Source organism: Bicyclus anynana, chromosome 20, assembly GCF_947172395.1.
Source record: "Bicyclus anynana chromosome 20, ilBicAnyn1.1, whole genome shotgun sequence".
In the NCBI taxonomy this organism is placed as follows: domain Eukaryota; kingdom Metazoa; phylum Arthropoda; class Insecta; order Lepidoptera; family Nymphalidae; genus Bicyclus; species Bicyclus anynana.
Genome location: NC_069102.1, coordinates 5,356,226 through 5,383,533, shown reverse-complemented (window position 1 = coordinate 5,383,533; position 27,308 = coordinate 5,356,226). Strand labels below are relative to the sequence as shown.

The window sequence follows — 27,308 nt, the reverse complement described above, 5'->3', positions numbered from 1 at the left end:
AGGCCCATGTGAACGAATACAAGCTGATGATTCTCAGAAACCGCCACATTCATGCTTAGGGTAATCAATTAATTGAAAGTGAAAGATTTCAATTCACACCCAATCACTGTGACGCAAATGACAACATAAATAGTTGTTTAGTATTACGTATGCTAACCATGTGGTTCAAATTAATTAGCATCAATTACATGCTGATTAAAAGCGAAACCAAAAGGCTGCACGTTTTAAACCGAGCAGCTGCTTCGTCTCTAAAAGGAAGTGATGCAAAAACTTGTGTATCCTTCATTGATAATGTATACTCGAAGGGATACTTTAGGTCTCTGATGGTAATAATGCGAGTCTTTATAACGGTTTAGTTTAGGAATTTGAAGAATTTCTGATCGCAATTGGTAATGCCGTTTTCAAGAGAGGCCCTCGGTTAAATTACCAGCTTATTTTAGGATTTAAAAAAATCCTAATCCTAAAATAGCTCAAGCTGGTCTGGTGATTTACCGGAAAAGACGTACCGCCAAGTGATTTAGTGTCCCGGTTCGATGACGTGAAGAAACCATCAGAGATATGGGTAGATTAATCTCATACCTACTAAGAAAGCCAACATAAGTCGTATCCTTCCATCTCTGCATCGTCACTTAACATCAGGTGAGATCGCAGTCGAGGATTGACTTGTTATTGAATAAAAAAAACGCTTTGTAGGGCTACGAGCGTACGTAGTACAAAAACGGAACCCTTATAATATTTATGGTTAATAGGCTTACGCCTGACTACAATCATGCGTGATGAAAAGGAATGATGATGTCTAGGATGGAACGCGCCAGCCTAGAAAGTGCCTATTCACTTTTACCCTGAAGGTGTTTATATTGATTGGAAGAACGTTTCACACTTTAGCAGTTCGAATAAGACACGTTGAAGCGAAATATCTAGTGCTAGTCGTCTTAATGTCAACGACGTAGGGATGCCACCCTTTACGGCTGTTCTGTGGTAGAAGGGAGAAACAGTATCGCCGAGCTAGAAGGTTCGTCGGTAACGAGGCCTTAACCAGTGCAAAATTGCAATCGTTGGAGCATCGCCGAAAAGTTGCCTGTTTGTCGGTGTACTACAGGATTAATTTCGAAGAATGCGTCCAGGAACTTCAGATCTTCACCTTTTTACCATAGAACTGCCAGGCATCGCAGAGGTCTGCATCCATACCAGGTTGATGTCCCTTGGACGCGTACGAAGCGTTTCGGTTCTTCGTACCTGCAAAGTTGTGAAATGCCCTTCCAGCTTCAGTTTTCCCTATCTACAACATAGATATACAATTCAGGAGTGAATAGGCATCTTCTAGACAAGCGCGTTTCTAAGCTGCATCATCGCTTACTGTCAAGCATGATTGCAGCCAAGCGCTCGAGTATATAATGTAAAAAAAACAGGAACAAGATATTGGAATTCCTGCTAACACACTCCAAAGAATATCCGGTAAAAAACCGACTGACATTGCTGGCACTATCGATTAGAAACTCATGTATCTTATTTCTTAAGCAACAAAACTGACCTAACCACTAATATTAAAGAGACGGCTGAACAAATGCTTATAATCAATGAATCAATGTTATTAGTATTTAGGGCACCAACGATCGTGTATCAATTTAATGAACACGTCGTGGCCATATCTCGTCGCATTGCCAACTCTGTTGACTTGCTTTGTACATCTACGATACATATATAAGTACTCCGCCGGGTCTGTCTGTCGGTTAACTATAAAGTTCGACTTTATTTTTATTATTCACAAGTTACCCCTTGACTGCAATCTCAACTGAAGGTAAGTGATGATGCAATCTAAGACAGAACTGGGCTAATTTGTCAGGCGTTGGATGAAAGTCTATCGGAACGCTAAATCGCTTGGCGGTTCGTTTTTTTCCGGTAGGGTGGTAACTAGCCATGGCCGAAGTCTCCCACCAGTCAGACCTGGACCAATTAAACCTCAATCGGCCCAGCCGGGAATCGAACCCAGGACGTTCGTCTTGTCTGCGCCACGAAAGCCGTCAAACTTTGTACATCTATAGGTATATATTACATAACAAAGTCATCCACTACGTCTTTCTGTCTTTTCGCTATAAACTTTCGCTTTGTACATCTATACATATTACATATATTACAACATTAACAAAGTCCTCCTCAGTCTGTCTAACTATTGGCGTTATACTGATGAACTTTTAAGCATGCAGTTTCCATCGATAAAAAGGATTTAGATACGTGTATATTAAATAATTTGTCAAAGTTTTGTGTGTTGAAACATGACAATATTAATGTTGGAAGTGTTGAAAACTTTTATCGATCTAATTACTAATCCGTTTAAGATATTGTTCCTCTTTTATAGATCAAAAAAAGTCTGCGATTGAATATTCATACTTCTTAAAAAAAATTAAAACCATCACGTGCAATGAAAGATGTTTCGCGAGCCAAGCCGCAGGCTTTGGAACGTAACCTAAATCTAAACTAATGACATAAAGATGTAAGACTTTACATTTTTGTTTGTTTATTAGTTTAGATTTAACTGAAAAATTACTCGACTTTCGACTTTGCCAAATAACCATCAAGGCTATATTTTATTCCCTTATTCCCACGCGAACGGTAACAATGCGGGTGAAACCGTGAGGCGTCTGCTAGTGAATTTATAATATTATAATATTTAATTCGATAGCCCGTTTATTTGTATGGAATAATGAATGGCGCATTTTAAGAATACCACTTGTCGTCTGGGCATTCTTTATAAGGAAGTTAACGCACTCTGTCAGTCAATAAATCAACATGGCCGTTTTAAAAATCAATATTATAAGTACTCGTAAGTATTATGTACTTTAAAAGAAGAGTGGGCGACCTTGACTTTACTCGGGGTTGAACGATTTATAGGTCTACTGCCTGAGCTCCGCGGTTTCACTTAAGTTACGTTCTTACTTCTTGTGGGATACGTAACAAACGCCTATCTATTGATAATGTGTATTATTTGATATACAGGGTAAATAATACAACATATTCTACAGGTTGATAACTGATATCTAGGCTACCACAACAACGGAATACATGTAAGCTGCAAATTTTACGGTTTTCAAGTTACGTATATTTTTTTCTATAAAATACAAAAATATCTACCTTCAGTGCAACCCCTTCTGAGGCAAAAATAGACGAAGGTTTTGAAAATAATGTACCTATTAATCTATACTAATATTATAACGCTGAAGAGTTTGTTTGCTTGTTTGTTTGATTGAACGCGCTAATCTCAGGAACTACTAGTCTGATTTAAAAAATTCTTGCAGTGTTAGATAGCCCATTTATCGAGGAAGGTTATAGGCTATATATTATCCCAGTATTCCCACGGGAACGGGTACCACGCAGGTGAAACCGTGCGGCGTCAGCTAGTAACAAAATATATGTTTGACGCAATTTGACGGTTTTCAAGTCAAGTAGGTATATTTTTTCTACAAAATACAAAAATACCTTCAGTGCAACTTCTTCTGAGGCAAAAATTGACGAAGGTTTCGAAAATAATGTACTAATGACTTATATTATTGGAATTAATTTAATTTACCTGAGTTTTAGCCATATTTCATAATCCATTAATATGAATAACATTCACGATACTTTAAATTTGAAATTAATCAGTTAACCAAAGCCACGCGCTAACACCAGTTTAAGTTCCACGCGTACTATAATTCAGAACTGTCACTACGTAAGGTGTGATTAGCCTCTGTCGTAAGTGTCGACAAGGCCGTAAGCTGGACGCTAAATCACCCACGTATCTATGGCCTGTCTATCACGAATACCGGCTAATGGTCGCTCATACGGATTTGTATCGAGTATTGTGTTACGAGAGAGCTTTCGTGTTTAGATATAGACGAAATGTCGAATATATTTCGTAATAGATTTTAAAGCCACTTCACCCGATTATGTGATATGTGTATTCAAAATCGTAATAATATATGTTATTGGAATTAGACTATACGAGGTTTAGGTCCTTACAATTATGAAATTGGTGTTAAGTCGTACACTTTGATCTCATAGTCTCATCTTTCTCCAAAGCGCCAAAGATTTTATTGATTGTTCTGTTAATTATAATAAAGCAGAGTTGCGACACAGATATTTAAATTATAAATATATATATAAAATAAATTTAGTTTCAGTTAATAAAATATTTTTTTTATAAACACCGAGAGGCCGAGACAACCGCATGGTTTTTTAGTAAAGGGATCAATGAAGTACATATAAGATGGCAAAAGTGGATAGCTAGCAATGGTACATGCTTTGATTAGATAAATATATATTAAATAAAATATTTTAATGATATTTTAAATAAAATCGTCTTTATGTTCCTCCCTTACAAAACGTCAATTTAATAGCTTTTCATTGGTAATTTTAAAAATCGTTTCAGTAGTATATTCGTGAAAGCACAACAAACAAATTCACTTTATAATATTATATATTTAGTAAAGATGTACGTAACTAACCATTATACGTAATTTTAATGTACTGCAAAGAAAAATACAACGAAATTCATATCAAAATCATATTCGACTGAAAATAGAAATTGGAGATTCGCGCGGAAATTTTTACAGAGCACTGCGATATTATAACTGAAACATCTTCAATATAGCCTCTATTATCAAGTACATAAAGGCTTTTGTGAACTGCAATGGAGTGGCTGGTGTGATCTTTGCCCCACACTACCTTCATATGGGATTCCTTTTGTGTTGGAAGCTTTTGTTTCCATACAAAAGAATTCCATACGTTTGCTCGTGCTAAAATTAAAAGTAAAAACATCTCCCATTTCGATTCTCAATGAAATGAGCTATAATGGTTCCAATACATTTTGTTATTTAAGTGTAAAAATCTTTTAGTATTCATTCGTGTTTTTGACCTGCTTTTTCATTGAGGGACGAAAGTTATTATTAATATATGCCTATGTATTAATACTGTATTAACACATAGGCTACATTTTATTCTGAAAGAAATCCATGGATTCCCGAGATTTGCGAAAACTGATGATACTGATGATTCATGATATGAATGTTTGTTACTCTTTCGCCTAGACTACTGAACCGAATTAGCTGAAATTTGGTATTGAAATATATTACATATAGCATGGATTAACACATGCTACTTTTTATCCCGAAAAAATCCACGGTTCCCGAGGAATTTGCGAAAAACTAAATTCCACGCGGACGAAGTCGCGGGCGTCCGCTAGTTTTTAACAATTTAGGAACAAGTAAATTTTTATTAGGTGTACAATAACTAGCGATTTATATCCTTATTTCTAATTTGCTTGTTGATAAACTTTGTACAGCGTGTTTGGCCTTAGTATAGTTGCGATTCGCAAAGTTGGACTGGCAATGGGTGGGGCACATAGCTCAAAGAACCATTGAAGTTGAGATCCAAAGTTACTAGAATGCTACCTTCAACAGGAGAACGCACTGCTGGTCAACCTCCAACAAATTACCCAATCTATCCGTATTTTTTTGTTAAACTATATTAAACAATCGTGATAGCCCAGTGGATATGACCTCTGTCTCCGAACCCGGAGGGTGTGGGTTCAAATCTAGTCCGGGGTATGCACCTCAAACTTTTCAGTTGTGTGCATTTCAAGAAATTAAATATCACGTGTCTCAGACGGTGAAGGATAAACATCGTGAGGAAACCTGCATACCAGAGAATTTTCTTAATTCTCTGCGTGTGTGAAGTCTGCCAATCCGTATTGGGCCATTGTGATGGACCATCAGCCTAACCCCCTCATTCTGAGAAGAGACACGAGCTCAGCAGTGAGCCGAATATGGGTTGATAATGATGATGATGATATTAAACAACTCTGTTTAAGACTACAGAGACAATCTATATTGGTATACTATTTTTTAAGGTTATGTAATACGGAAACGGAACCCTGAAAAGGAATTTACTAGGTAAAGGTCATCGCAGACTACGGTTTAATTTAAGCGCGTATATCCCACTAGACAGATTTACGAGGCAATCTCGCGGATAGAGGCATAAATTAGTGCGATATAGTAAATATTGTGAGCATAAGTGGACCGTAACTGGACTAGCACCTGGCCTCGTAAAACTCTTTTAGGCTTTGTATTAAATCAACGAAACTACAAAGATTATATTCTGTATTGTTTACTAGCCCCGCGGTTACACCCGCGTAGTCCCCGTTCGCTTGAGAATACGGGGGAAAAATATAGCCTATGACACTCATGAATAACGTAGCTTCCTAATAGTAAAAGAATTTTCAAAATCGGTTCAGTAGATCCAGATATTTCGCATTACCACAAACTTTAGCTCTTTGTAATATTAGTATAGATCCTACCCTACTAATATTATAAACGCGAAAGTTTGTATGGATGTTTTGATGTATGTTTGGATGTTTGTTACTATTTAACGCCGATACTACCCACTGAAGCGATTTGGCTGATATTTGGTCATAGGCTACTTTTTATCCCGAAAAAATCCATGGTTTCCCGAGATTTGCAAAAACTGATGATTTTGATGATATGAATGTTTGTTACTCTTTCACGCCTCGACTACTGAACCGAATTAGCTGAAATTTGGTATTGAGATATTTTATAACCTGGATTAACACATAGGCTACTTTTTATCCCGGAAAAATCCATCCCGAGGGATTTGTTAAAAAATAAATTTCACGCGGACGAAATCGCGGGCGTCCGCTAGTAAATCAATAATAACACAAAAACACGGCCTCAGTCCAGTCAACTAATACAATAGTGATCTATTTAATTAATTATATTTAATTTAGGTACATACACTACTTCAGCGATAAATGTCTATTAGCCAAGTGGTATACGTCATAGTATGTAAATATTTATGCAAGATAAACAAGTTTGTTTGATGTTTTATTTTAAAAATAACTTATTATTTTTTACTCATTAAAATATGAAAGTGTATTATTGTGTTATACTACAATATTGTATATAAAACTTCCACAAAAAAAATATTTGAAAATTTTTACTACCGTCATCAACCCATATTCGGCTCACTGCTGAGCTCGAGTCTCCTCTCAGAATGAGAGGGATTAGGCCAATAATCCACCACGCTGGCCCAATTCGGATTGGCAGACTTCACACACGCAGAGAATTAAGGTAATTCTCTGGTATGCAGGTTTCCTCACGATGTTTTCCTTCACCGATTGAGACACGTGATATTTAGTTTCTTAAAGCCGTTTAGAAGAACTTACAGCCGTTTAGAATAACTTAAGTGACATGCACACTCGCAGATCACTTTTATGTATATCTAGGCTTACTAATATTATTAATGCGATAGTAAGTCTGTCTGCCTGTCACCTTTCCATGGGTAAACGGCTGAACCGATCAAAATGAATTTTGGTATTATGATAAATGGGACCTTGGAGCAGAACAGAGGCTACTTTTCATCCCTAAAATAAAAAGAGAAGGATGAAATAGGGGTTGAAAGTTTGTATAGACAGTCCGTCATTTTTAAAGTTACAGTTTTTAAAATTTGTACAGAAATCATGCAAAGTATACGAAATGTAATGAAATTCAAGATTTTTGAATTTGATTTTGATTTCTTTTGAATTAGAATTAGAATTTAAATTTTATTTCAATATCAATTATTAAACCTCAATCAATATAATAAAAAACATAGTAATAATGTTATTTTTCTCTTATTAGTTACGTGGATATGTTTTGTGTTACTGAAATGAGCTGATTTTTTTTTCAACTTATCTTTGCGACATTGATAAATAAATGGTTTATAAGCTAACTCTAATTATTCGCAGACGAAGTCGCGGGCGTCCACTAGTATGTCTATATATACATAATTTACTTATGTATATATTTTGTATATATAAATTATGTTGTGGCATTAATAGGAACTGACGTTATCATCTAGTTTTCCCATCAAACATCAAAACTATATCAGTCGGGTAATTGCTGCTACTTAAATATTCATAATATTCATGCCAATTCGGTTCCACAGCTTGACTAAGTTGGCACCTTGTTGGCAGATCTAAAAGTAGTGCTACCCTTTTCACAATATTCCCAGCAGAAAAGGACAGGATTATTAGACCTGTCACATCAAAATTTAAAACTGAAACGCCATTCGCGAGCCACTTAAGTGGTGATACGTAGAATTGCGCATTATGTCATGGAAATTATAGCTGAATTCTCTGATATAGACAGAATAAAATAATTCAAATTTAAGTGTTACAAAGAGCTAGTATATAATCTAGAGTTTACTATTCATCATTATCGATAATGATAGACGTCCATTGCTGGACATAGGCCTTTTGCACGGACTTCCAAGCACAACGGCCTCGAGCCGCCAGCATCCAGCGGTTCCCTGCAACCCACTTGATATTCTCGCTCCACCTAGTGGAGGGTCGACCAGCACTGCGCTTTCCGGTGAGGGGGTTCCTATCCATTCCAGCACCTCAACAACCAAAAACAGCGTAACATTTTTATTTAAAATTTGAGAAACACCCCCGTTAAATCGTCAATCAACATTTGACAGTGATCACGAAATGCTTAAAACAATATCATCCTAATTGGAGCAGTACGGTCTAAGGACTATATTCTCTACGGAGAGAGGCCTGTCTCTATAATTAGCCGGTAAATATGCTTACAATGATAATGATATACATATGTATATAGCGATAGTTATGTAGGAATATGGACTTACCCTTCCACATCTCACTAGGTCGGTACATCGTAGCACGTATCACTGCACTGAACCATTTCACCTTTCGCGACAACGCGTCTTGCTAGACTAAAAAAACATAGAAGATTCCGCCCCATTCTTATCAGTGTCATCTGACGTAAGCTTGATAACGTGATACGGATTGAGTGCATTGAAAATTTTCATTGAGTGCTCGCGAGAAAGTCTAGAGAGCGAATCGCTAATTGATTTCCTTTGTAGGTGTTTATTGCAGTTTGCATGTTTGATAAGAAGTACTTTGTTCTCATTTCCTCTGTTGCTAGTACGAGTTTGCACATTTCGAATGCTTTGATCGTAGTCTGTGTTTTTGACGCTAAAAAAGTTAATAAAGATGATCATTAACAACTATTATTATTAGGCTGACTGTTGAGCACTAGTCTCCTCTCAAAATGAGAGGGTTAGGCACCACCACGCTGGTCCAATGCAGATAGGCAAACTTTACACACGTAAAGATTTAAGAAAATTCCGAGGTATATAAGTTTACTCACGATGTTATTCCTTTACTGCGTGATATATAATTTCTTAGTAATATTTCACACATATGTGTTCACACATGTGTGTGTAAGAATCGATTTTTCATATATAGCATTTGGTATGAAAAAAATATGGACAATCAAATTCGATGAATGAATGACAGCATACCGTGCGCATTCACCGTGCGCTTCTGCTAATAGTGCACGCTGTTGGCGGGCGCGCACGCCGTGACCTGCTGCTCCTTGGTTGCGCACCTTTCACTTTTCAGGTGTAGGTATTACATAGTGTATGCTGCGGGGCACCTATTTAGACAGTCGATCTGAAAGAGTAAACTCCATTCGTGTTTCGGAGCTGACACACACTTTTTTTAATTTGCCGGGCGTTTTCATTGTCTACTTTCACTTATAAAACTTTACTTATCCAATACTCGATAACAAAGATTATAGCAATTAGTTTCTCTTGGAAGAATAAACATAATGAGAACGTAGAAAACGACTTACGAGTAGATGAAGATACGTAACTTCCGTTTTCGAACATTATAATCATTCACACTAGAGCTGCGGGATTTTATCTTAGTTAAATACGGGTGCATCCAAGATAGTCATTAGTATCTTACAACGAGAAACCGAGTGAAGATCCAGATCCTATAGCTTGGCAACTTCGTTCGTAACACTGATGTGAACATGTGATGTGGAAGTCTGATGCACCTCACTTCCCCGCACGCACGATTACACACCCGCGCAGTCTTTCCCCTCGTCGCCCGCATATCATGGGAGTGTCATCAACGAACTTGCCAGACTATGGTCGTGTGACTTATTTCAAAAAGTTAAGTAAAATTCAACAATGAGTAAGTTACACTGATTTTTTGTCTCTAATGTTGTTATAAATGACTTTCTAGCATATCTTTGGGTATCCAGTGAGCAAGTCCGTCAATTTACCAACACCAGGGTGTTGCCTCACCATGCTGTTTGGGCAGAGAAGTTCTTCTGCCAGTAAGCGATCCCTAAAAAACTGGCGGGGTTCGATAACAGCCTGGTGAGTCTTCTAGCGCAAGAACGACAGCTTGTCATTTTCTCTGACTGACGGAGGTAATACGAACACTATTAATTTATCTACACCATGGTGTTGTTTTGGGCAGAGAAGTTTTGCGTTTCTATATTTTCCTTAAACAATACAATACAAATCTTTTTTGTGACTTCAAAACTTTGATCTCATATAATCTGGATACAATAAAATCACAAAACCAAAAAGGCAGTAACCCAGTTCATTAAGGGTCAAACGTCAGCACCTGATATGAACAACGTCTGTCCCTCTGTCACCTCGCTTCACTCTTCATTATTTTGATAACTCACGCAATGCGAAATCCTTGTCTCTTTCAATCATGTTTCCATTGGAGGAAATAACATTTTCAGTTAAAATTATTATACCTACCAACACATTCACTAATTAAACACGAGATTTTAAGATATACTCGTAATATATTTGAACAATCAATCTATAATAATATATAAAGCTGAAGAGTTTGTTTGTTTGTTTCGAATGAATGCGCGCGATTAATCTCAGGAACTACTGGTTCGATTTGAATAATTCTTTCAGTGTTAGATAGAAAGGATATATAGTATCCCCATTTATTGAGGAAGGTTATAGGCTATATAGTTTTCCTACGGGAACGGGAACCACGCGGGTAAAACCGCGCGACGTCAGCTAGTTCTTATATATTTTGCCAGAATTAATAAATATAATAAATCTGTTGGATCTAATTGATGATTCGAAACTTTAACTGTTGAATGATCTATAAGGGAACAATCTAATCTAATAATAGGATCAAACTGGGGTGCAAAAGAAGCAGCTTCTTTTGCATCCTAGTTAACATCCTATTAACCGCCTTCCAAAAAGTAGGAGGTTTTACGGTCGGCTGTATGTATGTTTTTAAGGATCAAACGTCAACACCTGACAAGAACAACACCTCTCTCTCTGTCACCTCGCTTCACTCTTCATTATTTAAATTTCAAGATCTAAACGAGTACAATACATATTTGAAAAAGCATTTCTTGTGTATTTTGCCAGAAATAAAAAAAACTGTTGGATGACTGACGACTCGAAACTTTAACTCATGAAATGATCCATAAACGAAATAATCTAATACTGGGAACACACTGGGGTGCAAAAGAAGCTGCTTCTTTTAACACTGTTTATTAAGGATCAAACATCAGCACCTGACATGAACAACGCCTGTCCCTCTGTCACCTCGCTTCACTCTTCATTATTTTGATAACTCACGCAATGAGAAATCCTTGTTTCTTTCAATCATGTTTCCACTGGAGGAAATTACATTTTCACTTAAAATGTTTTTACCTATCAACACATTCACAGATTGTATTTATCTATTCACTATAAATGGACAAGATTTCAAGATGATATTTGAATAAGCAATTCTTGTATATTTTACCAGAAGATGAGACATTTTGGGTGAAAATTATGGTGTTTCGAAAGACGTTTCAGATAGGTACATCTTTGAGATCTTGAAAGGTATGAGACGAATGTCTTAGTATTTCATGGATTCACAGAACGGGTGCCAATTCCATCGTGTGGCAGAGAGAAAACTTAAAGCCCTGAACTTGTGACCAATGGGTGCAGGGTTAAGGATGTCCTTGACAGTTAAATAGCAATCTCCTTCTCCGCTCGTGTTGTTCTCCCTGTCTAGCCAAATTTGGTACGATACTACTAGAGCAGCTTTGGATACCTGAGTGCTAAGTGGCAGTTTTCAATGTTTTCATACTGTGACGATCACGTAACCGTGAATTGAAACAGCGCCATCTAGTGGCACTACTGCACAACTGTTTCCTTTCCTTAGAAGCGTTTACGGTTACGCGATAGTCACAATATGAAAACATTGAAAACTGCCACAAAGCACACTATTCTAATATAGAACTTGTTACAGTTCTAGAGAGGCCAAGGTCTTAAGGCAAGTTATACAGAGATTTTGCTGGTAATCTCTGATACCCACTTCTACGGCATACAAACTAACCACATAGCGATTTTTAGTTAGTTTGTAATATTAATTATAATTCACTTTCATACTGCACTTTTTTACTTACGGCGATTTAAAATCTTAACCGTAATCGTTATGAATTTGTTTAGCTTTATTCTATACAAATTCATTGTTGCACTGTTAAAAAGCTACAACAAGGCGTTATAATTAAAAAAAAAAACACTAAGAAAAAATAACTTAATTAGTAATTGTGTATTTTCAGTTCTAAGGCTAATAAATTAAACATCGATCTTTCGATGTTATCCTATAAGTAAGTTTTAGTTATGTAAAATAAAGCTTAAGTTAATAATAGTTAAAAAGCGACTACTTACAAACACTTTTTTGACCTCCACATATTGTGAACGTACCTGTGAAAATAAAAAAATAAAAATTGTGAAAGAAGAAAACTACTAAAAAGTGAAATAAACAAGGTAAGAACAATAGCAAGAAGAAAAAACATGTTTATAGTTAATAGATTAGATTAAATTAAATTTTAAAACAAAAAGAGAATAAAATGTGTGCGTTTTGGGATGCTCGACCGAGGTCCTAACTGTATGCGTGAGAGAAAGGGAAGCTAGATAGAGTGGCGCCGTAACGTAACGTTACGAAGCCGTATACCCTCCCATTAGAAGTTAACAATTCAAAAAAGTCGCTGCTTATAAGAAGTAAGTTTTGATTGTTTATTTGTTACGGATAGGCTCCGAAACATTGGACCGATTTTTAAAATTCTTTTATATAAAGGCTTTATCCCCGTGTTTATATGAGAACAGGAGAAATGGGGGTATTTGCTAGTCCATAATAAAATTATTATTTCTATACTAATATTATAAAGCTGAAGAGTTTGTTTGTTTGATTGAACGCGCTAATCTCAGGAACTACTAGTCTGATTTGAAAAATTCTTTCAGTGTTAGATAGCCCATTTATCGAGGAAGGCTATAGGCTATATATTATTCCCATATTCCTACGGGAACGGGAAGCACGCGGGTGAAACCGCGCGGCGTCAGCTAGTTCTACAAAAAAATTGTTTAAAACTGTCTCCGAAGCTATTTCGCGCTGAAGTTATTAAACTACTACATCCTATAATTAATATAGAAGATAAATTGTGAACGAAATAGCGGTTAAAACTTAATTAAAGCTCCAGGCAAAGTTATATTATATGAGCAAACACTGGTTAACGTTTTAAAGTATAAAGTAACAATTTAAGAGTGCACTCTGCAAGTTTGAATTAAACTTGTCTCCTTTAATAGTCGTCAGAAGATAAACTTGAATTTAGTTTTTTAACTGCACTACTGCAGATAGACAGATCTAGATAGATTGTATCTTTATTGTAGGTACTTCTTAACTAGTAAACTGCCTCGGTTATCCAATGGTTATCCTACTAATCCTACTCATATTATACATATAAACGCGAAAGTTTGGTCGACGACATCATGAATTTTACCGGCAAAAACTGGCTACTGAAGGCAATAGACCGATCAAAATGGCAGCACCTGGAGGAGGCCTTCACCGTCAAGGGTTCTTCTTTTAAATAAAAGGGAAGATATAATAAATAAACATTTTAAAATTGTAACTTACTTAATTTATCAATTAACAAATTAAAATACTTATTACCTAATTAATTGTAAATAAGAAGAAATAAAAGGCTTTTTTATTTTTATTTTTTATTTTTATTTTATTTATTTAAACTCGAAAGGTTGTATCATAAAAAAAAACATGGATTGCAGAGATTTGCGAAAACCTGATGATTTTAATGGTATGAATGTTTATTACTCTTTCACGCCTCGGCTACTGAACCGAATTACCTGAAATTTGAAGTAGAGATAGATTATAGTTTAAATTAACACATAAGCTACTTTTTGTCCCGGAAAAATCCATGGTTCCGGCGGGATTTGTAAAAAACTGAATTTCACTCGGACGAAATCGCGGGCATCCGCTAGTAAGCTAAGCTAGGGACGAGATAAACTCACACATAGAAAATATTTAACACCAAAAATATATTGTGTCCCAACACTACACACAACCACAAATCATCGCATGTACTATTGCAGGGTTTCTCAAAGTAGGGTACGCGAACCTCTAGGGGTTCGCCATTCGACGGCGACGAAATAGTGGCTTGATAACTAATACCGAGTCAGAATTAAGGTTAAAATTGTCCAAAATTACTCCTAACATTGAATCCATTTGCGACAAGAAACAAGCACAACCATCACATTAATATTACAAAGACATTTGTTTTGGTACTTTACGTGTTACCTTTAATTCAAATAAAAACCTTATTTTCTTCAACAGTCAAATTTTTTTTAGAAAGGGGTACGCGGTCAATTGGAAATTTTAACTGGGGTTCGTGGAGCCGAAAGTTTGAAAAACCCTGTACTATTGTATAGGATCCATTAAGGTTTAAGTCTTTAGTAGATGAGCACATTTTGTAATATACAACATACACGATGAAAGAGTACAGTACATAATTTGTATACACTGGCGTATCTTCGCGGCCATGATCTAAAACCGTTAAAACTCGACGTAAACAAGCCAATTATTTATAACTAAGATAAAGAAATTTACCGCACACACCTACCTAATGACATAGAACTATTCCGCATAGAATCGCATGACTGTGTTCTACTTAAGGGTGATTTTAACTGCGGTTAGTATTTCATTCTAAGATATAAAAGGTAGTGTAAGGTAAGACATACGTCCCTCGCGGCATGCGAAAGATTTTCAATTTATGTGTTACTAGGTATATTTATTTATTATTTTATTTGTATTACTATGAATTAATTAATGTACATAGATTAAGTATGTTAATGAAATTATTTTTGTAACGGTAAATCGCTTGACTACTGTCTAATTCGAATCCTACTTATTCCTAAATTTCAAACTGGTAATTGACACCAAAACTAAAACAGGATTACGTTTAGGATAAAATAAACAACAACAACATTAGGTATAGATGTCACAAAATATTGCGTTGATTTTTTTATAGAATCTATCCAAATCAATCAGTTTGAATCGTACCGCGTTGCAAGAACCAACTCATGACTAAGGGCCCCATCATCATCATCATCATCATCATCGTCATTTGCCCTGTTTCCTAAAAAATTATTATGAATAACACTCAAGATAGTTATAGTATATTCAAAAATAGAATCGGTATTTAAAAAGCATGGTCAATATTCCCTTTTTTCCTCCTACGAAACTAAAACCATATACCTACTACCATTGGGTATAATAATAATTCAACTTCTGAAACCGATCAAACATTTGATCTAACAAGAGGAGATATTGAGGCTGATTGCACTTCTATGTGTAATAATTCTATGTCCAACGAGTTGCCGTTGTTCTAAGCAACAGGTGTTCCTTATGAGTTGGCTGAATGAATCTATTTACGGCAGATGGGCATTTTTATTTTGTTTTACGAAAAATGTTGGCATCAATCCACAATAGCATCTCGCATCAGCGCTTTGACATTAATAAAACAAGCCTTATCTAATAAATAAGCCTGAAATAAGAACCACAGTGTTTTTATTTTCAGTTCGTGGCATGCGCTGCGTTTACGTTTTTTTTATGTGTTACGTAAAAAATACTGTGACAGACGGACAGACAGAAGGTTTCGAGTAAATCTAAAAAAAGAAAGTAAAACTTTATTTGCTAGGATCACTATGCTTGGTCACTCTAAAAACAGAATAATAAAAAATCCTTTTTAACAAAAAATTCAACCAATTTCAAAATTACAAAAATAAAAAGCGAAACATCAACATCGTATGTGCTGTGCTACCTTCTGATGATTTTGAAGGCGGTGCCAACACAGTGAAGCATTAACTCAAGCCGTTTGAATCATAAAGTTTTAGGATTTTCAGACAGTTCTTTCCCGTGGTTTCTACAGAAACGACTTTAATTAATACGCTAGTCGATTGAATTTTTTCGTTAAAAAGGATTTTATATTTTTTCTAATGCTACGAAAAGAGACACCGTTTGTCTGTTTCGATGAAGTTAGAAACAGACTACAATCTCACTTGATGGTAAGTGGTGACGCATCTAAGATGGAAGCGGGCTAACTAGTTAGGAGGAGAATGAAGATACACACTCCTTTCGGTTTCTACATAACATCCTACTGGAACGCTGAATCGCTTGGCGGTACGTCTTTGCCGGCAGGAAGCCTCCCACCAGCCAGACCTGGACCAATTAAGAAAACCTCATTCGGCCCAGACGGGAATCGAACCCTGGACCTCAGTCTTGTAAATCCACTGCGCCATGCGCCATATGATTCTTTCTTATGTTGCCGTTAAGAATAATCATCGTGTTTACTGTTTATACACAGGCGATGATTCACGTACGATGAAACATGCAATAATCGGGGATAGTTCGATTATTTAGAGATGTTATTTTAGACAGGCGTCTGAATGGCTGGCTGCCAAAACGTTGATTTTAATTTACGCGCATGTTAAAATACTTTGTGACGGGCTTTCTAACATAATTATAGGTATATTAGTTTTTATTTATTTTACGTAACTGTGGGATGTAATCTGAAGAATGACTCTGTAATAAATAGAAATTACTTACTTAATTATTTCGTAAAGTATATATACTTAACAGCCTATTATATATATATATATATATATATATATATATATATATATCTATAATAGGCTGTTAAGTATATATACTTTACGATATATATATATATATATATATATATCGTTTCGGAGGACGTTGGTTTGAATTCATTTCGGGGGGTAAATGCACCTCGAACTTTTCAGTTATGTACATTTTATGAAAGAAAGAAAGAAAATAAGTTTATTAATTTTTTTAGTGTCACAAACAGTACATCCTATCTTAGATATTATATGACTGTCTGCGACACCAAACGGAAAGGGTTTACAGCTCAGCATTTAGCCGTTCATCACAGGAAAGCAATGCCCAGCGCTGATTTTCAGCTGAGACCCGGGTGACGTCACAGTCAGTTATAAGTCAGTTTAAGAAATAAAATATAAAGTGTCTCAAACGGTGATGGTAAAACCTCGTGAAAAAAGGAATAGTGTAGATTCCCAAAAGTGAAATGATTTTTCAAATCGGTTCAACGCACATAATCAAATCTTTCTTCTTTATAATATTAGTATAGATATAATTTAAAACTTGATGTAAGCTCTTCAAACATGTATTTATTTGCATTTTTATTTTAAAATATAGGTTAAAACATCGTTAAAAGGATTTCGGCCGATCTAAAATAAGCTGCAACACGTAATTCCGTGCTGATGAAAAAGTGGGCCAACGTATTTTCAACAACATCGCGAAATGTACCAAATCGAATAAACTTATTCGTAATATAAATAATATGTTCTTATGGCAATAATAATAAAGTCCCAATGACCACTAAAGTCAAAATTATAGCACAAGGTCTAAAGTCCCAATGACCACTTAAGTCAAAATTTTAGCACAAGGTCAAAGCGTTTGTTTTTGTAAACAGTGCTAAAGTTAGTATGTACAAGTTTGGAAGAAAATTAAAAAAAAAATCACTGGCAATTTAGCTAAAATAATTTAAATGTCGGAAATCCTTTCGAAGTCTCAATGATGTTGCAAATGATTTAATTTGCGTAGTTCATAGTGCCATGTGACTGTGAATTGTCCATAATTGATGCGTTAGAGAAACTACAAGGAATTCGGAAGTTGTTACTTATTTTTTTTATATCCCACGCCCACGATTTCGTCGGCCCTTACACCTCCTTCATGTGGCCATGTGGAAGTCTACTAAACTTTTATCTTTCTACGTGAAGCGGTTTTCGAGCTTTTATATATTTAGATTAAGTCATAAGTATGTAAATGGTATTTGTGGTCATACTTCTCCGAAAAGGCACTACACTAGGAAAAGGTGTTTAAGATTTTTAGATTTAGAAGTTTCGTAGATATGAAAAGAAATCAGTATATTTCTCATCCTCCTACCGTTTCTCACCTCCCATTTTACTAAATCGTAACTTTAGTTTGATATGACAGAATTTAGCCAGTATTGGTACTATTAAGTAATAACTATTCATACTTTGAAACGACTTCAAAAAAGTAGGAGGTTGACTCAGAACTTCGACATTTCAACCAATTTTAAAATTTTTTTTTTGTTTGAAAGAATATATTGATCCCTTTTAATTTATATGGTTCAGTAATTTTGTGTTCAAATGAAAATAATGAAATTGCACGTACTGGATCTTTTTAACAGAAAAATTCAACTGACTTCGAAATCACAAAAATAAACTAAAAAGCGAAAAATAACATCGTATGTGCTACCCTCTGATCACTTTGAAGGCGGTGTCAACACAGTGATGCATTTACTCAAGCCGTTTAAATCATAAAGTTTTAGGATTTTCAGACAGTTCTTTCCCGTGGTTCTTTCTGAAAGCTCTCTTTCACCGCCTTCAAAGTGATCAGAAGGTAGCACGTACAATTTATCGCTTTTTAGTTATTTTTTTTGTAATTTTGAAGTCGGTTGATTGTTATAAAGATTTTATGTGGTTTAGTAAAAGATTGCGGCACTACTTAAGAAGATCTTATAACTTATTTATTGAATGGAACTTATCACATAAATATAAAATTATCCGAATAACAAAGACTGAAACGCTACCAAAAATGTCTACAGTTTGCTTAAGGAAATCATAAATTTAAAGGTAAAATTTACAATGCATGAGCAACTCCTTGAGTCTCTTCAAGTTATGTAAAAGAGAAAGCTTTTGGAAATGCCAAACTAGTTTGAAACTGAATTAAAAACTTGGTTACAGCTAACATTTTACAGTTCTGTGGACTTTATTATGCAAACTATGTTTCAAAGGTCGAGAGTTTTGAGAAATTCTTTTAAACGTATAATTGATCAGCCTGTTCCAACAGCTTACTCACTTTCTTTAAAGAAAGATAATGTGGAGCTGTGATAGCTTAGTGGATATGACCTCTGCCTCTGATTCCAGAGGGTGTGGGTTTCAATCCGATCGGAGGCATGCACCTCCAACGTTTTCAGTTGTGTGCATTTTAAGAAATTTAATATCACGTGTCTCTAAACTGTGAAGGAAAAACATCATGAGGAAACATGCATACCAGAGAATTTTCATAATTCTCTGGTATGCATGCTGAGCACAGCAGTGAGCCGAATATGGGTTGATAATGATGACTCTATATTGTCTAAGATCCGTATCAGAAATGACCTTATATCCCATCTGGATGAAAAATTATTTGTATCAAAATTAGTAACGTTAAAAATATGTTGCGAGTAGGTAGCCTTAAAAACTTCTAGCCAAACAATCATTAGTTAATAATAATTTAACCAAGAGATATTTAATCAACCTATTCGCAATGTACTTTTTAACGTACCTACTAAATTTGAAAATAACTAAACTAAACTACTAAATTTAAAACACTTTTAATCCATTAAACAGATGGGTGAAGGTCGTTTCTAATTAATTTCTTCTACTAATAGGTATATGTTTATTCTAGAGAATTTGTATTTTCATAACATTACGAAAGACATATAAACTTTCATTTATTTACATGATATAGGCAATTTGTTCCGAGCATGTTTCACTGCATTCACGTAAATGCAATTTTCTAGCATCATACCTATCGAATCATATTATTACGGAATGCAATTTTGTGCTACGTATATTGCGAATAATTTTATATACTTACTCGCTAGCTTTTGCGACTCTCGCTTATTCTGAAGTGGATTTGCGTGAATGTTATTTATGACGACATACTAACATCACTAGCTTTGTCTACATCCCGTTTTATATGCTTTTATTATAATAAATCTGCGTTCTCTGTCTGTATTTTATATGAGCCGTGATAGCCCAGTGCCACTGCCGTCCATTTAGAGGTCGTGTGTTCAAATCTGGTCCGGGACATGGACCTCCATCTTTTCAGTTGTGTGCATTATATGAAATTAAATATCACGTGTCTCAAACGGTTAAGGAAAAACATCGTGAGGAAACCTGCATACCTGAGAATTTTCTTAATTCTCTGCGTGTGTAAAATCTGTCAGCCCGCATAGTGACATGGTGAACTATTAGCCTAACTCCTGAGAGCACACTCGTGCTCAACAGTGAGCTGAATATTGGTTGTTAATGTCGATGATCATGAATGACGTTCTGTATGTCGTTTTTCATGGTTTATTACAGTGTATTATTGTTACGCTGATGCTATATACCTACTTTGTAGCTATAGTATATACGATGTAAGCGTTTATATTTATATATTTTTTTAATTAAAACTGCAAGTAAGTTAAATATAAGCAAAGCAATATACACATATTTGAGACTGAGTTTTAACTTGTACAGAATAAAAAAATAGATATTTATTTTCTTTGAAAAAAGCAACTGATAAATTTTATATCAGCTTATCCTGCAAGATTTTTTTTGCATAATGGATATTCAGTCACTGACTGACAGACTAAATTTTTTAAAAGTGTTTATATTTAACTCATTTGCAGTTTTAATAAAAAAAAAACTTTTCTTATATTATAAAGCTGAAGAGTTTGTTTGTTTTGTTTGATTGAACGCGCTAATCTCAGGAACTACTGGTCCAATTTGAAAAATTCTTTCAGTGTTAGATAGCCCATTTATCGAGGAAGGCTATATAATATATATTATCCCCATATTCATACAGGAACGGGAACCACGCGCAGCATCAGCTAGTATTAATATAAACGCTTACATCGTTCAGACCGTGAGTAAAATACTAGCAAACTCACTTAGATAACATTACGAAAATTTTATAAGGCGCCTAGCTTTAACGATGTGACTTAAAATTAAGTTTGCCTTCACCGCGCTTGAGCCAGACTCGGTCCAAGAAGATTTATTCGAAACTTATCAAATCTTTGCTTATTAAGTTTATACTTAACTAGCGAACGTCCGGGACTTCGTCCGCGTGGAATTCAGTTTTTCACGAATCCCACGGGAACTATGGATTTTTCCGGAATGAAAAGTAGCTTATGTGTTAATCCTGAGTAAAATTTATTTCTATTCTAAATTTCAGCCAAATCGCTTCAGTAGCCGCTGCGTAGAAGAGAAACAAATAGATACAATGTGATATTTACGGAGAAAACAAAAAAGAGAAAGTCTAGTCGGTACAAAACACTTGCCAAAGGCGGCTTACTAGTTCTTTTAATAGAAAGTCTCTCTCTTAAATGAAATTCAATCAGAAGTTCTAAGGCTTTTAAGAAGATAGACGCGACGAACAAACTTTATTACCTACTTTGAAGTGATTTGAACAAGTTGGTTAGCTAACTACTGTCTTGTTGATCTATTGTTTAATCTGTTTCCCTATGAATCAAGTTCCTCGATTACAGGTGGTATTAACATTCATTATTTATGTTATTGTAGAAGGGAGGTATCAGTGTTGGTATAAATAAGAGGATATTTGATGACTGATGACTTGAGCTCAGTTGTTTGTTAGGCAGCGTACATACCGTCACGCTGCCAGTCGCGATAGTGATATTGTGCCTTTCCGAGAGCGCGCAACCACACAAGATCCTCCATCCAGAGCGAGAGGAAACCTACACCCTAAAATAGGGTTCCTTAAACATTATGGGTAGGGGGGATGGGTAGTAGTGTCTGAGCTATATGTCCACCTCGAGTGACCAGAAGGTAACATTATTTTGCAACGCTGTTTTAAAAAACTCAACAGTGTGAGTTACGAATTCGTCGTTTTCTCTCTCTATGTGTAGGTAATGCGTTAGATAAGAGATAGAGTCCATTCGACACTCGCGCAGTTGAGTTGTAAAATCATCGTTTCAGAATTACGTAGCGTAATTGGCCTGTTATCATCATCATTATCAACCTATATTCGGCTCACTATTGAGCACGAGTTTCCGCTCTGAATGAGAGGTGTTAGGTTAGTCCACGCTGGCTCAATGCCGATTGGCTGACTTTACACACATAGAGAATTAAGAAATTTCTCAGGTGTGCAGGTTTCCTGACGATGTTTTTCCTTCACCGTTTGAGACACGTGATATTTAATTTCTTATAATGTATATAGTTATATAAGTTGGAGTAGCATGACCCGGACCGGAACCTACGCATCCTGAATTTCTTTTAGGCCTATCAGCTTTAAAGAACTTATTTGAATGTTTTTGGTAATACAAATAGCTGATAGAACAAATAGATTATGGTAATATTGGAGAACAATCATCTATACATTTAATAGACTTGCTATTCTTCCTACAATAACAATCCTTCCCTTCCCTTCCTGTGGAGATTAAAGCCTTATGTATTTTCCAGTAATTACGGCTTTGATCCGGATATAACAATGTTGCTAGAAATAAGCGTGGCTGTAATAATCCCCAGACATTTGTCACAAAGCGTTTTTATACTAGACCAGGCGCTGTGAGGTATTTAGTTAGAAAAATTGGAGGAAAGCTTTTGTTTACAGTTTTGAACTCAGAAAAGCATGTAGATTACGATTCTGCATGTTGCAGGAGATGTTTAATTTTACGTCATACACGTTGGTTCATTCTTTTGTGTCGAGGGTATGGACTAAACAAATGATCTGTATCAGTTTTATTGCTTGTTTCAGTATGCATATCCAATTTTTTATCTAATCTTTTTAAAAAACACAAGAAAGTTAAAAACAAGCATTTTCAATAAGCATATCCAATTTTTCATCATGACAATATCAAACTAATAGATTGCAAATTTTGATAAGTATTTTTAGGCATTAGTTTTAATTTTAATTTATTTTAATTTTATAGTTGTAGTTATAATGATATTTCCTTTTATTTTATTTTTATAATAAGTTTAGCCTAGTTAAATATTATTATCCTAGCTAGTATAAATAACTAATAGACCTAATCTTTAAAAAAAACACAAGACAGTTAAAAACAAGTATTTTCAATAAGCATATCCCATTTTTTATCATGACATTATCACACTAATATAGTAGCTCTATATTAGTGTAATAATGTCATGATAAAAAGTTGGATATGCTTTTTTCTTTAAAAAAAACACAAAAAAGTTAAAAACAAGCTATTTTTTAAACGTATCCGAAGGTACTGGACGAAGGCCCTGACGAATTTTCTGAGTTTAAAACCGTAAACAGAATGCGGTCCTCGAATTATGTACACTGAATATCTCATAGCGCCTGGTCTATACTGCTAAACTCTACTGATGATAATGTACGGTGTTGCAATAAAATATAATTCCAACAATATTAACGTCACCAGCAAGAGCAATATGAAGATTTATTACTGACACAAATTCTCGCAAATTCGCCGCTGCAAATTTTAAAACCATTTCGCATGAAAAACTGTTTTGCGTAATTGGTAATTTCGCTCTACGTAGAGTGTTCGAAGAACCGCGGTTCGCTACACGTAGCACCCTGTTTCGGCGAAAAATAAATCAGCGAATACCGACCTACTGAAGTAGGTACTTAGAATACAGAGCGACTGAACACGTGGAAATTTGGTTCAAGTTTTTACGCCATTGATGTTCTATTTAATCGCATAAACCACCACTGGACCAAAGTGGTGATTTTATTCTCATCTATACTAATATTATAAAGCTGAAGAGTTTGTTTGTTTGATTGAACGCGCTAATCTCAGAAACTACTGGTCCGAATAAAAAAATTCTTTCAGTGTTAGATAGCCCATTTATCGAGGAAGGCTTTATTTTATATATTATCCCCGTATTCCAACGGGAACGGGAACCACGCGGGTGAAACCGTGCGGCGTCAGGTACAAATATATAGCTACTCTTTTTATATGGAATAAGTTGACCACGAACTCACCTGATGGTAAGTGTAAATAGGGCAGGAGGAACGTCAATGTCTAGAAGATGCCCATTCACTCTCATCCTATAGATGCTTGATTTCGGGAGAGTATAGGTACTAATATTAATGTTTATGAATTTATGTGTTATGCGAGAATCGAATTTGAAAATTTTCGATAGAAAACTACATCTTCACCGAGTAACATTGGCTATATTTTAGGGCGTATTCCACTGGGTACCGGGAAACAAGTGGGTGAAACTACGGGGCGACTGCTAATTATTGATAAGTTATAAAGTTAATAAAAGATAAATATAATAATATTTTTTTCGTTGTTTGTTATTGGTCTATACGAGCTCGGATAGCCATCGATAATTTATAAAAGTTGGAAGTCAGTTCCTGTCAATAAGTGACAATTGTACGGTTAAAAGTCTCAAGAATCACTGCCTTCTGTATCCGAAGCAGTTAAGGGAAAGCTTCTTATGGCGTTGTTCGAAGCTTTTCGCTATAAGACCATTGACTGAAACGACTATCGGAACAATAATAGTTGACTCAACATTTCACATGGCGGTAATCTAGTAAGCAAGGTTCAAATATTTTGATACTTTTCTTTTTTTTAGCTTTAATATGCTTTAATGTAATATCGATAATATCTATCACTATACGGCCTAATTCACTATTTTGGTCTTTATTATCAACTTATTGAAGTGGACAACAAAGTGTCATCTACATACTATATGATATACACCGTAAAGTGCTGGATGACATTTGTGATTGTATCATAGTATGTGGATGACATTTTGCCAATTGATTTGTTTTATATTTTGATGGGTTGATAAAAAAATCAAAATAGGAAATAGGCCAGCAGGTCTATTGGCAACAATATACCTGCCAGTGATAATGGTTTAGTCCCCGTAGAGCAATGCACTGCTATTTTCAAGAACTGACGCTGAGTCGTCCTTATAGTAAGGCATCTCAGTGTCGATAAGGCTATACTGAAAAGCAAGCTGTTGGTGGATTATCTTGGCTATATATATGTATATTGTTTTATACGATGACCTCGGGAAAACAATATTGTCCTAACTATATCGATTATCGGCTCCTAGCGATACCGCGTCCCACAAGATACGAATATACTATCTACCTATATTTTACTACACACATACATAACGAAGTTATAGAACTCTGCCATCGTGAATCGAACGTGAAAAATTTCCGTCCCCTCTCGGTTATACAAATAATATTAACAGTAGGTAATTCACTACAGAGCCGTGATAGCCCAGTGGATATGACCTCTGCCTCCGATTCCGGAGGATGTGGGTTCGGAGCATGCACCTCTAACTATTCAGTTGTGTGCATTTTAAGAAATTAAATATCACGTGTCTCAAACGGGGAAGGAAACATCGTGAGGAAACCTGCATACCTGAGAATTTTCTTAATTCTCTGCGTGTGTGAAGTCTGCCAATCTGCATTGGGCCAGCGTGGTGGTTTAAGGTCCAACCCCTCCCATTCCGATAGTCCACCACTTCTTCCACAAATTCTCAGGTATGCAGGTTTCCTCACGATGTTTTTCCTTCACGGATTGAGACACGTGATATGTAATTTCATAAATTTACGTTACGATTACATTTCTAAAATGTGCCGATTATGTGAAAATAAAACTATCACGATTTGTCAACTGAGCGGCGAACGTTGGTCTATTTTAGTCACTGGTCACACATTCATTTATTGCTGGACCCATTGATGTCTGAGTTTTTATAATCTCGCATATTTCTTAGATTACCTGTTCACGGTTATTTATACATACCTATTATGAAACAAAGTCGTCTGTCGCGATAAACTGGAAAATTAGTTATATTCGAATTTGGTTTCTTTTTCATGCGGTATTTTACAGATATTCTATGGTATTTTAGTGTAAAAACTATATTTACATAAATATATAATGTAAATGTATGTGTAATTAAAAACATCATGAGGATACCTGCATCCCTGAGAATTTATATTAATTCTCGTGTGTGAACTGCCTTACCTCTTAACCGACTATGGGTTGTTAGTAATGATGATAATGATGAATTGTTTTTCTATATTTATGTATTAAATTTAATACATAAATATAGAAAAGGTATAATTATGATAAAAAAGTTTACAAAAAACACACACACACCACCACTATCAGTTCAGTATTAGCGTAGTACAGATATACAATTTTATTCAGTCACCGGGCATATTATTAGCAAGTACTTTTTATGCATCTGATAAAGTGTGTACGACATTTTTAATAGTATATGAGGACTAGACACCCCCGCAGTTTCACCCACGTAGTTCCCGTTCTCGTGAAGATATGGGTATAGAACATAGCATAACATTCGCAAATAACGTGGCTTTCTAGTGGTTACAATTTTTTCAAAATCGGTTCGGTAGATCCAGAGATTACCCCCTACAACACAACAAACTTTATCTCTTTAAAATATTAGTATAGATTGAGAATGTAATGGTTGAATGAGTGTTTAGTAGTAGCTAAGAACGTGAACAAACATGCACACATCATCATCATCATCATCATTAGCAACCCATATTTGGCTCTCTGTTGAGCACGAGTCTCCTCTCAGAATGAGAGGGGTTAGGCCAATAGTCCACCACGCCTAATGCGGATTGACTACAGCGTTCTAATGTATTGCGACGGTGTTGCAAAGTTTCCAGTTTTGCCAACGGTTCACTACCAATGATCCTTCTAGCGCGGCGATCTATCGAGTCTAATGCAGTCACCTCATCTCAGAAGTGACTGCAGTACTTACTCCATACAAGTTCTGACCTAAGTATGGTAGAGTGTAGTTGTTAGTGTGTGAAATACCTTGAACTTATTGAGGATTCCAAGTTTTTTGGCAGCAATTTCAGCTTTTTTCCTCCTCAGTGCCTGAAGACGAAAGTCTTCGAACAGTGCGTGTTGCCAGTGATAACCTTTGGTTCCAAAACTTGGTCGCTAACTATGGGTCTCATAAGAAGGCTCAGAGTCACACAGCGGGCGATGGAACGAGCTATGTTAGGAGTATCTCTGCGTGATCGAATCAGAAATGAGGAGATCCGCAGAAGAACCAAAGTCACCGACATAGCTCAACGAATTGCGAAGCTGATGTGGCAATGGGCGTGGCACATAGTTCGAAGAGCCGATGGACGTTGGGGTACCAAAGAATGGCGACCCGCACTAGTAAGCGCAGTGTTGGCCGACCCCCCAACAGGTGGACTGACGACATCAAGCGAGTCGCAAGGATTCGTTGGATGCAGGTGGCTCAGTATCGTGATGTTTGGAAATCCCTACAAAAGGCCTATGTCCTGCAGTGGACGTCCATCGGCTGATATC

At 35.8% G+C, this 27,308-nt stretch overlaps 1 protein-coding gene across 1 annotated transcript in view; it reads right to left on the bottom strand.

Moving 5' to 3' along the window:
* LOC128198030 (high affinity cAMP-specific and IBMX-insensitive 3',5'-cyclic phosphodiesterase 8-like) overlaps positions 1–27,308 on the bottom strand; it is a 209,715-nt gene that overhangs the window by 102,683 nt on the left and 79,724 nt on the right. Inside the window, exon 4 of the mRNA XM_052887935.1 lies at positions 12,553–12,588. Within this exon, the coding sequence (XP_052743895.1) occupies positions 12,553–12,588 (36 nt within the window). The remainder of the gene's footprint in view (positions 1–12,552; positions 12,589–27,308) is intronic.